This window comes from Suricata suricatta, chromosome 10 (genome assembly GCF_006229205.1).
Source record: "Suricata suricatta isolate VVHF042 chromosome 10, meerkat_22Aug2017_6uvM2_HiC, whole genome shotgun sequence".
Classification (NCBI taxonomy): Eukaryota; Metazoa; Chordata; class Mammalia; order Carnivora; family Herpestidae; genus Suricata; species Suricata suricatta.
The window spans coordinates 9,198,095-9,210,297 of NC_043709.1; the positions used below are offsets into that span (position 1 = coordinate 9,198,095).

Genomic DNA, 12,203 nt, shown 5'->3' on the forward strand with positions numbered 1-12,203 from the left:
GCCCCGGCCCCTCCTCGCGGACCGCCGTGGTGGCGGGGAGCGGCCCTGGCGCCGCAGACCCGGCCCGGCCGATTTGGGCAAGTCATTCGATCTCCAGGTCTCAGCGCTCATCTGTAAAACACGGATGTTCTTGCTGAGAAGAGGTCTCCGAGCTCGGCCTGGGAAAACCTCGACGCCAGCTGGCTTCCCTTACGTTCTCGGCCGCCCGAGATCACTGTTAACGGATCTGGAAACTAACTCGCGACCGAGAGGCTGACTTCTCGTTTTAAATCTATTTTTAAGTCCGCTTTAGTCGTATTTCAGAGAATTCGAAGGAAGCACATTGGGCAGTAAAGCCGTGGAATTGCCAGCCATCTAAATGGTCTTGTTTGAGGGGGGGGGGGGAGTTGGGGTTTTTTTTTTAATGGTTATTTTAGGGTCCCCCCGCTCCCTGTGTTTGGGTCTCTCTTTCCACTTGGTCTCGGGCATTAACTTCGCGGCCCAGCTAGAAAGTTTTTGATGGGGTGATTTCACGGTTCTGGGGGTTGAAAGTTAACGAAAGTAGTTCTGAAGTCTGTGCAGATACTGAGATTCAAATCTTAAAATCCGTAAAAGGAAAAAGTTGCTTAAGAAATCCGTGTTCGTGTGTGCTGTTATTTTTTGGTAATAAAAGACTTACCTCTGGATAAAAAGTAATGGAATGCCACTTATTAATATATATGTGACCTTGGGCAAGATCCTGGACCTTTGTGAGCCCTATTTTCTCAGCTCAAGATGTGCGTTAATACTTGCCTTTACTTTGCATTGTTCTGTGGAATTAAGATACTTTGTGAAATTGTCTCTGTCGTAGGGTGTCCTGGTACTGATGTTTTCGCCGACCATTTTTCTTTTTTGTGGTTCAAATACAGACGTCCCAGACCTACTAGTCACAAGCACCTCCATTATCATTTGAATTGCAAAATAAAAGATGAGGCCTTGTTAGGAAGGAAAGTATTTGATCTTAGTGTTAAATTTGGAGGGCTGGAAGTGGAATGTTTGCTTGGTGTTTCACTGTATAGCTAAATTTAGAAGTGAATTTCTGTGCCGCCATTTAGGAAAAAGAATTTGACAGTAGCTAGTAAAGTTGAAAATGACCAAGTAATTCCGTCTGAAGCTTTATACCCTAGACATTAAAGCCTAGAGAAACCCTTGCACACGTCCCCCAGCATTTGCGAACAGAAATGTTTGTGCCAGCATTGTTCATGACAGTATTGGAAACAGCTCATAGGTCTGGATAGTGTGGGTATACATACGAGTAGAATACAATACAGCAGTGAAAAGAGAAAAACTTAAAATCCACTTGGATGACTCACAAACATTAAGTAAAAACATGGTAGTAGAAGAGTAGTAGCCATAAAGACATCTATGACAAAACTATTACAAAAAGCAAAATTTGAGGTGGTAGTTATGGGGTTTGTGAACTTGAAGTAGACACAGAGCTACCAAGGTACCAATAACATCCTCTTTACTGTGGGTGTTTGGTTTAATACTTAATTTCACCGTATATATGCTGTAACAATAAAAATTATTTTAAAAGAGGAAAGAGTGAATTACTGATCCATACTTATCCCATATTGACTATCAAAAGACATTTTAGGCTTTAAAAATTGTTCATTTCAAACAAAGTGACACTTTTTCATAATGTCTCTTAATTCTACCTTTACCATGAAATTTCATTTATAACTTGAACTGCTGTTTTCTTAACTGTTACAGAGTTGAAATGGATTATTAGTTTGAACAGTGGATTATTTGAACATTTTATACGTTGTAAATTTAAACTAGCATGGTCTTGCTACATCTTCAGAGCTGCTTTTATTGCAAAGTCAAACTTAATATGCAGCCAAAACATTAATGAACAGTGTAGTATGCCAGGGATATGTGCTTTTTTGAAGGCTAACAGGAATGTGCTTAAAAATTATGTAAAAGCAAAAGGTTATCTTGAATATTTGGGTGAGCTTTATTTATAAAGGTATAGCATATTTCTGCAGAATCCCATGGTTTCAAAATACATTTGTAGCATAGAATGGTATGTCTTGGATAAATAGTCAAGGTGATAGGAAGATGGGGGAGAAACTTCTTCCTTTGAGTAAGCCTTTAAAGGAACCTTACTTTCCAAAGTTCTCTGTGGATCATTAGTTTAGGGTCTGGGCGGCATTGGAATGCAGCAGTAGCATTGAAACAGCACCTTCTAGAAACTACATAAATTAATAGTATAACCTAGGCTGACAATCTCTAAAAATTGGCATTACAGTTCTTTGCAAGCCTAAGCTTGACCATCTAAATACCTATCTATTTCTTACTTAGGACTGTTGGTTGCTTCATTTATAGGGAAGAAAGTTGATCCAGGTGGTCTTTGATCTCTTCTGTATTGATCTGTGCCTGAGGGCAAATTGAAGATGTCACTGATCCTAGGTCTTCAATACATGTATCATTGCAACATGCTTCTGTTTTGATTCCTGACCTCTCTTAACAGTTCAGTAGTATATATGGAATCTGTCAAGTTTGGCTTATTGAGTGTAGATAAATACTCAGTGGTCCCAAGAAAATTTCCTACCATCAGTCTTTGTATTTAGAGAAATGTCTAGTTGGGTAAGTTTTCGGAACACTTCTAATCCCAGGAAATTGAAGCCCTTTAAAATAGTACAGCTACAGTTATGATGTGGAACTATTTGCAAGATGATGTTATGAGTGGGTTAGAGTGGAAAGGGGAAGTTAAATTCAGTATAGTATTTAAGGGCGTAAGGAAATGGAATGGAAACTTAAGTGTATCCTACTTGTATACAAAACAATGCCCCACACCTCAATAGGCTGAAATACAGAAATGAAGACCATCATAAGCGGTCTAGGAAAAGTAGGACATTGCAAGTAGGCCTAGTGGTCATTTGTATTGCAGTTGAACTTGTCTGTTATAAATGTTAGACAAGACAAAGATTGGCTTTAAGTCTGTTTGAAACGTTTTTTTAAAATCTGAGTAGAGGTTTCTGGCTGGCCCAGTTGGTGGAGCATGTGATTCTTGATTTGGGGATTGTGAGTTCGAGCCCCATGTCGGGGATAGAGATTACAAACAAACACCAAAACACTTAAATGAGACTTAGTAACGTTTTCTTTGGTAAATTTATAGTTAAATTAAAGTACTATTTCCCTGGAACAAAAAGGAGAAGGTAAAGGTGGCAGTTAAGAGGAAGGAGACGTCATAAATCCTTTCTGGCTATTGATTAGCGTAAACTAAAGGTGAAGAGTAGCCTACTGGTCTTATAGGGGCCCTAGGAGTTTTCCTTAGATTAGCGGACAGTAGGAGTGCTTATCAAAGTTATGGATAAGGGGGTCATGGGACTGCCAAGTATGGGGCAACCTGTCCACACTCTTGCCTTTAATTTAAACATAAACTAATGTCTTCCTTTGCCTACATGTCTGAGTATTATACAAGAATAGAGATTTCTGTTTTATTCAGTTTAATATCCAGCACCACTTAACACAGTACTTGGTATGGTAACTTTGTTGAAAGAATACCCTTATGCTAACTTGTACTGAGTGCTTACTGTGCCAGATGCTTTTTTTAAACACTTCACTCATATCATTTTGTCTTCGTAGCAGTCTCTGAAATAGGTGGTAGTCGTAGTGTTTCTACTTACATAAGAAACGGGGTACAGAGAAGTTAAATTGTTCAAAATTGTACCATAAGTGGTAGAATCAAAACTCAGGCCTTTTCAGTGATTCCAGAATCTTGTCGTAATCCCCATGATACAGTTCTCTAAACATAAAAGTTTTTAATTTTTCACCTATCATAACCATTGTTTTTATGGACGTAAGGTGCCATACTCCTAACTAAATACTCAAAAATTTTGATGTTTCTAGATTTGGAGCAAGAGGTGGTGGTGGCCTTCCCCCGAAGAAATTTGGTAATCCTGGGGAGCGTTTACGTAAAAAGAAGTGGGATTTGAGTGAGCTCCCCAAGTTTGAGAAGAATTTTTATGTAGAGCATCCAGAAGTGGCAAGGCTGACTCCGGTAAGTTTCGGGGGTTTATTTTACCTTTTTTGTATACACAGTAATGAACTAAGTTAACATATTAGGCAGTCTTTACTGGTACCGCTATGCCATGTTTTATTCTAGTGTGGTACTTAGGCTCTTACTGTTTGGGTTTTCATTTATTGGTATGCTTCCCAACTTGTCGTGTATGAGATTTTCACTGTATAGTAGGTTAAGGTTTTTTCATCTGTGAAGTTAAATTTAAAACATTGGCATAATATCGGGGCGCTTGGATGGCTCAGTCACTTAAGCGTCTGACTCTTGATTTCCGCTCAGGTCATGATCTCACCATTGGTGAGTTCAAGCTCAGCTCCGTGTCAGGCTCTGTGCTGACAGCTGACAGCATGGAGTCTGCTTGGGATTCTCTCTGCCCCTCCTCCCATGCGCGGGGGACGGGGGGCTCTCAAAGAAACTTGGAAACATACGTTTAAAAATTTTTTTTTAATGTTTTATTTATTTTTGAGACAGAGCATGAGCAGGGAGGGGCAGAGAGAGAGGGAGACACAGAACCGGTAGCAGGCTCCAGGCTCTGAGCTAGCTGTCAGCACAGAGCCTGATGCGGGACTCAAACCCACAAACGTGAGATCTGACCTGAGCTGAAGTCAGAGGACCAACCGACTGAGCCACCCAGGCGCCCAAGAAACATACGTTTTAAAAAAAACCCAAAACATTAATGTAATATGCTTCTGTTTGTCTTTTTTTAATCTAATTGTGATTGTTTTGAACTCTACTCATGAAATGGTTACTTGTTTGGAAAAAGGTATAATGGAAAGAGCATTTGGTTCCAAGTTCCATTGTTTCTCCTTCCTAGTTTTGACCTTGGGCACATTACTTAATATTTTTGAGTATTTGTTTTCTGGGGGGTGGGGTGGGGATGGAACTCTTATCATTGTCACTTCATTGACTCGCAAAGTTGGGAGGATCCTTACTAATTGGGTGAAGTTGGATGTATGTGAAAGAGCCGTTAGAAGTGTTAGACGAAGTGTTAGACGTGTTTTCCAGTGTAATTTGTGGAGCGGATGATGATTGTTGAGCCTGATTGGCAAATCAAGTTTTGCATGTTTAGAATAACTTTGTTTACTTGTTTGTTTTGTTTTCTCCCATAGTATGAGGTTGATGAACTACGCCGAAAGAAAGAAATTACAGTGAGAGGGGGGGATGTTTGTCCTAAACCGGTGTTTGCCTTCCATCATGCTAACTTCCCACGTAAGTGTTCTCTTTACCCCTGGATTTTAGTTACTTTTTATTGAGCTGTAAACATGGGTAATGGGTTATTGAGAGGTTTTGACTTGGGCTCAGGATTTTGTTGAAGAGGCAAGTGGAAACCCTTGACAAAGGTGATAATAAATGTTTTGTTTTTTAATTCAAGGCTGCAAGTAAATGCTGTAGTGTTGGATAAGATTTTTTTTTAATGCTTATCTTTACTTTTTTCATCTTCCCCTACACGTTTTGCCTCTTAGAAAATGGAATGAAATTGCTTTCTAGCTGGATATAACTGGACAGACAGTGCATGACTGACAGTGCTGTGTCCCCTGCTCTTTTTGATACCATAGGGCAGTGGTTTTAAGTATTAAAGGAAGTGCAGTGGCATTCAGAGAGGTGGTTGTGAGCAGGCCCGAGATTCAGTAACTAAAGAAAGAAACAGCACTTTTCTTGGAGGGGTGTAAAACTGGGGAAATTTTTCTTTTGATGAGTTGAACAGTGTTTTAGAATTCTCCTTGGCTGTGTCCTTAGTTTTTTTTTCTTGTTAAAAATATTTTATTTATTTTTGATACAGAGAGACAGAGCATGATAGGGGGAGGGGCAGAGAAAGAAGGAGACACAGAATCTGAAGCAGGCTCCAGGCTCTGAGCTAGCTGTCAGCACAGAGCCTGACGCGGGGCTCGAACCCACGAACGTGAGATCTGACCTGAGCCAAAGCCGGAGGCTTAACCGACTGAGCCACCCAGGCACCCCTGTGTCCTTAGTTTTTTACCTAAAACAGTAAGGTCCATTCTCTTACAGAATATGTGATGGATGTGTTGATGGATCAGCACTTCACAGAGCCAACCCCGATTCAGTGCCAGGGATTCCCCTTGGCTCTCAGTGGCCGAGACATGGTGGGCATTGCGCAGACAGGGTCTGGGAAGACGTTGGCGGTACGTACCAGCAGGGGAAGGTTCATAATTGTGGTCACTTAATCTTGCTATTCGGATTATCCCATTAATTCTTTAGTCTTAAAAAGTTCTAATTCAGGTGGTATAGGTAATATTTCAGCTTTCTTAGCAATGTGAAATATATGCAGGTATTTTGTGTTCAAATTTACGTTGCATGTATGTGTAGCAGTTGAGTTCTGTTTTCATTTTTTGTAAGGCATTATCAGTTCCTGTGATAATTTAAGATAATGGCTTAGCTTTGGAATAAGTCTGTCATTCTTTCCCTCCCCCAGTATTTGCTGCCTGCAATTGTTCATATTAACCACCAGCCATACTTGGAAAGAGGAGACGGCCCAATTGTAAGTGTTTATAATACTAAAATTAACTATAATTTAATGATCACTGTGTTTCAGGCACTGTGGTTTGCATGTGTTTTCAGATTTCATTCTCAAGCCCACCCACCATATCTGAAAGTGATACTATACTGTATCACTGTATACTGATAAATTTTAACAGTGCAATTAAATGACTAGTCGAATAGCCATTTTTTATTTATTTTGGGAGAGTGAGCACGGGTACTTTGGGGAGGGGCAGAGAAAGGGGGAAAGCCAAGCACACTTCTCACTATCCATGGAGAGCATAATGGCATAATGCTTGACTCAGACTCATGAACTGCAAGATCATGAGCTGAGCTGAAGTCTGATGTTCAGCCGACTGAGCCACCCAGGCGCCCCTAGCCTAAACATATATTAAGTGGCTGAGCATGAATTTGACCCAATCTTACTCTTGACCACGATGTATATTGCCTTCGTATAGAGGCATTTACAGCCCTGTAAACGCAGATACAGTTCTTAATTGCTCAGTGCTGTGGGGGATATGAAGGGTGTATGAAATGATGTCCTCGCTCTGTGTGGCGGTCAGATTTGGGATGTGTATTCTTGGTGATTAGGTTTATGGGGCAAGGTGATTTTCAGGTTTGATTGTTTTCGCTTAATGCTGTTTCCTGTAAGATTTGCATAGTGGTTTTCAAACATTTTCAATGTACATTTTTGTTTGTTTTTTTTTAATTGAGGGGTGCCCGACTGGCTCAGCTCAGTCAGTAGAAGAAATTAAGCTTGCATTTGATATGTTTTTACAAATAGGTATGTCTCAAAATACTCGCAAAAAGAAATAACGTTACTTTGTGTTATATGATACGTAATATATTCCATACCAGTGCCTAGAATTAGCTTTATTATTGCTAGCTCATATTTAAACTGTACGCAGAACAGATGTGTTTGATGGCTGTTTCAGAGTCTTAATTTTGTATTGTTTTGATCTAGAAGTCATCATTGTTTTTGCTCTATGTGTTTGGCTAAAAGTTTAAACTAGAATTCAGAAAAGTATCTGCTGTTGCTTTATTCATCTTTTTGTTTTTTTAAGTAATATTTAATCCATGGTTAAAGCCACTTGTTCATTTTTTGTGAGTTGTTAAAACAGGTGATGATATAATCTGTAAATCCACTTAAGTAGCCATAAAGTAATGAATCCTGAGTCAGAAGTAAACCGTCGTTCCACATGCTAAATATTGTCACAATTTTTGCCACACTCCAGTGCATAAACTCTCTGGCTTCTCTCCCCGTCATGTAATTTTAAAGTACCAGATAAGGCAACAGAAAAAGCATTCGATAGCCTTTTTGCTCTTTCTCTCTTTTAACTTGGGAGAGGTGTGTTAATGTGCATGTTTGTTTCAGTGTCTGGTTCTGGCTCCTACCAGAGAGCTTGCCCAGCAAGTGCAGCAGGTGGCTGACGACTACGGCAAATGTTCTAGATTGAAGAGTACTTGCATTTATGGAGGTGCTCCCAAAGGTCCCCAGATTCGAGACTTGGAGAGAGGTAAAATTTTTTTTGAAGTTAGCATGTAAGAAATAGTAGTTTACCTCCTCCTATCCGTTTTTATGAATGAAATGGATGGGAGAAGTAGTGGGTCCTTATGGGAAAAAATTCAGTATTTCAGCAGGTTAGACATTCTCAGGTATGGTTAAAAATGCTATTGGGGAAAGTTAGAGACTTAAACTTTGTGGAGATTTGATTAATTATACATAAGTGTCTTTATAGAATGCTTTTCCAAGTATTGTGTTAAATTTAGCTAGTGCTCTGTAGTATTGAATGCAGCCACCAGAGCTGGTGCAGCTTAGTTTGTTGAGGCTTGACGGTGTATAAAGAATTCTTAGTTGACTGGGTCTTTGGTTCTATTTTCTAGGTGTTGAGATCTGTATAGCTACTCCTGGACGCCTCATAGATTTCCTGGAGTCCGGAAAGACCAATCTTCGCCGATGTACTTACCTTGTGCTAGATGAGGCTGACAGGATGCTTGATATGGGCTTTGAGCCTCAGATCCGTAAAATTGTTGACCAAATCAGGGTGTGTAAAACTGATGAAATACTGTCTTTTTGCCTATTGCCTATTGTAATCCTTAGCCTAAAGGAAAGCTTTTCTTTTCCTGGTAGCCTGATAGGCAGACACTGATGTGGAGTGCAACCTGGCCAAAAGAAGTAAGACAGCTTGCAGAGGATTTCCTTCGTGATTACACCCAGATCAACGTGGGCAATCTGGAGTTGAGTGCCAACCACAACATCCTCCAGATTGTGGATGTCTGCATGGAAAGTGAAAAGGACCACAAGTAAGAGATTTTACTGTTTGGATGCTATTAAACCTTTCCTAATTATGCTCCAAAACTAAAGCATTTTGAGAAGCCTGACATTTTTTGAAGCCCAAACACATTAAAAAACGTTACTGGCTTTCTTTATTTCATGCCCCAGAGTATTGTGGCTGAAAAGCAAGGATTCTGGGTCCTTAGCATTAAGTCCCAGTTCTGATTATTATCAGCTATATAGAAAATGATGTGAAAAGAAAATGTTGTAGCTTTGGAGAGTTAATGTTGTAGACATTCCTTCTATGTAATGTATGGGGAAGCCTGCTCTGGATGACAGCATTTTTGCTGGTCTTGTTTCAGGTTGATCCAACTCATGGAGGAAATAATGGCTGAAAAGGAAAATAAGACAATAATATTTGTAGAGACAAAGAGACGCTGTGATGACCTCACTCGAAGGATGCGCAGAGATGGGTGAGTGCAGCCCTGAGATAATTAGTCTCGGGTTTTGTAATTACAGTTCAATAGGAATTTTTTAAAGTTTAGGTTTTCCTCCTTTGTAAAGATTTCTGAAATATTAGTTACTTTTCCTCTACAGTTGGCCAGCTATGTGTATCCATGGAGACAAGAGTCAACCGGAAAGAGATTGGGTGCTTAATGGTGAGTTCAGAACTAAATCAATATTGTCCATACTGTTTCAGAGATGGGCAGGCTTTCTATAAAGGACCGGGTAGTAAAGATTTTCTGCTTTGCAGACTCTGGTGGTTTGTGTCACAGTCATTCAGGTCTTCTGTTGTAGGAAAAAGATGCTCAAGAACCATATGTAAAGAAATGGTCAGGCTGTATTGCAATAAAAGTAAAAATAGATATTGCCAGATTGGATGCATAGGGCAGTGTTTGTCTAACTCTGCTGTAGTTAACTGAATATTAAGGACATTTTTGGCAAATCCCTACTGTCCTTTAAAAATGTCAGTAATGCTGATTTTTGACACATTTTTGTAACTTAACACCACACTTTGTTTAATATGGTCTCTTTAAAGTTTATTTATTTTGAGAGCGAGAACGGAAGTAGGGGAGAGGGAAAGGGGAGGGGGAGAATCCCAAGCAGGCTCTGCACTGTTAATGCGGAGCCCGGTGTGGGGTTTGGAATCACGAACAGTGAGATCGTGACCAGAGACAAAACCAAGAGATGGACACAACCAACTGAGGCGCCCCTAAGGTCTTATCTTTAAAATAGATAACATTCAGGGTGCCTGGGTGACTCAGTGGGTTAAGCCTCTGACTTCGGCTCAGGTCATGATCTCACGGTTCGTGGGTTTGAGCCCCATGTTGGGCTCTGTGCTGACAGCTCAGAGCCTGGAGCCTGCTTCGAATTCTGTGTCTTCTGTCTCTCTGCCCCTTGCCCTCTCATGCTCTGTCTCTGTCTCAAAAATAAATAAAAACATTCAAAAAAAAATAATAAAATAGATAACATTTACTAGCCTGTAAAGCTCCCAAACTGTGTGGAGGCGTCATAGCATAGGCCTAATTGATGATTAACTCCTTCTCCATCCTCTTCTCTGAGGATGAGGGGTGGGGCTGGAAGTTTCAAGCTCTCATCATGGCATGGTCTTTCTGGTAACCAGCCCCCTTCCTGAAGCTCTCCAGGATTCTACCAAATGTTGCCTCAGCACAAAAGACACCATCACCCAGGAACTCCCGAGAGACTTGGGGTCTGTGTGTCCGGACTTAAGGCCAAAGACTAAGAATAAAAGACGTCTAGCATCTCTGTTCACAAAGGTTTTAGGAGCCTAGTGCCAGGAATTGGGGGCAGAGACTAATACACGTATTTACTGTTACTTCACAGAGGAAAGTAGGGTTTCTCCATTTCACATCTTTTACACTTACTTCCTTCCCCTGCCCCTTAACTTTTGGTTTTATTTCATTTGGAAGGTAACTTCGGTGTCATAATTTAAGGGATGAAAATTACAATAAGTTATAATTTTGTTACAAATTGCTACATAGTTTTAACTACCTCTTTAGTAGAGGTAGCTTTTGGTCTGTTGCCCCTCTGCTCAAGGTGAGTATAGTAAAGCTTTTTGGAAGAATTATTATTTCCCTTGAATTTAAAAGAGCTTGGCACATTCCTGAGACCATTACTTGAAGTTTTAACGTGGCCAGATAGCTGGGAATGTTTGTATGGTCCTTTTTAAAGACAATCACTTGGCCTTGATTGTGTAACTTGGCTTTCGTGGTTCTTTCCTTGTTTTGCAGAGTTCCGTTCAGGAAAGGCTCCCATCCTCATTGCCACAGACGTAGCCTCCCGTGGGCTAGGTTTGTATAGATAGGCATCTCTGTCAATGGTATATGTATCTTTTGGTTTAAAGATTTCTTTGTCGTTTAAATTAGAGTCATGTATACATGTGTTTAGATAAATATTTAAAAGAGAAGAATACAAAGTTTGATTATTTCCCCTCCCCCCACAACTTTTTTTTAATCTTGGTGTTTTTTTGTTTTTTGTTTTTTTCTTTTATTTTCAAAGTCTCTTCCTGCTCCTGACAAACAGGCTTTGGTCTGCAGCAAGGCCTAGGCATGACTATTCAGACGATTAGAGGGGACAGGAGACATTCAGTTGAACATCTCAGCTTTTTCCTGGTTTTATTCTGTTTTCTGGCTGGATAGGATGAGCCTGATTGAACCTAGCTTATTAGAAGCTAGTTTTTGCAGATATTCTTTTCCTTGTATGTATATATGTGTGTGGAGGTCCACTTCCATGAATGCTAACATGCTGTGTTCTTGGGATTTAATTAAGTCCATAAATATGTTGGCATTCAGTAATTAAATCTGCATTGCCCAATTTTATTTACTGAAGTAGTATTATCGTGAACACTCAGTTAGCCCCTCCTCCCACCTGTGCTCCTGTGTCTTCCGTGTGCTATCTTCCAATTTAAGAACTTGAAACTCCTGTTCTTCTGGAGTTTTCTACCCATTATGATTTAAGATTTATAGAACTGTATTATGGTACTTTATCCCATAATGCTGAGGTAAACAGGTATATCTCAAAATTTTTATATTAAAAAAAGATGACATTATGACTGTCACAAAGATATTTTAAAATTATTGACAGGTCTTGCTCAGTAAGGTGAGAAGTACCATATCCCCTTGTAATGCTTAAGATAGAGAATGTGTTCAACCGGAATACAAAAGAAAGAAGGCTTTCTATACGTTGCACTCCTCATTCCCTCCTTCAGAGGTGGTGACCTGCAGCCATGACTGAAAATTGTCTCTGCCCTCAGAGGTCATGTCTGGATCTGTGCGGTTAGAACTTGGGCCTGTTGGGAGAAGAGGCTGAGGCCTGAAAGCGGTTTACACAGAGGCTTTCAGTGATGGTGGTTTTTAAACAGGCTTGCTA

General features: G+C 40.1%; 1 protein-coding gene across 1 annotated transcript in view; it reads left to right on the plus strand.

The window, feature by feature from the left end:
* The window catches only part of DDX17 (DEAD-box helicase 17), a 29,509-nt gene that overhangs the window by 10,089 nt on the left and 7,217 nt on the right, over window positions 1-12,203 (plus strand). The window contains exons 4-13 of the mRNA XM_029955411.1: window positions 3,874-4,024; window positions 5,152-5,251; window positions 6,050-6,183; window positions 6,474-6,539; window positions 7,914-8,055; window positions 8,423-8,583; window positions 8,670-8,842; window positions 9,176-9,286; window positions 9,411-9,472; window positions 11,066-11,125. Coding sequence (XP_029811271.1) covers window positions 3,874-4,024; window positions 5,152-5,251; window positions 6,050-6,183; window positions 6,474-6,539; window positions 7,914-8,055; window positions 8,423-8,583; window positions 8,670-8,842; window positions 9,176-9,286; window positions 9,411-9,472; window positions 11,066-11,125 — 1,160 coding nt within the window. The remainder of the gene's footprint in view (window positions 1-3,873; window positions 4,025-5,151; window positions 5,252-6,049; window positions 6,184-6,473; window positions 6,540-7,913; window positions 8,056-8,422; window positions 8,584-8,669; window positions 8,843-9,175; window positions 9,287-9,410; window positions 9,473-11,065; window positions 11,126-12,203) is intronic.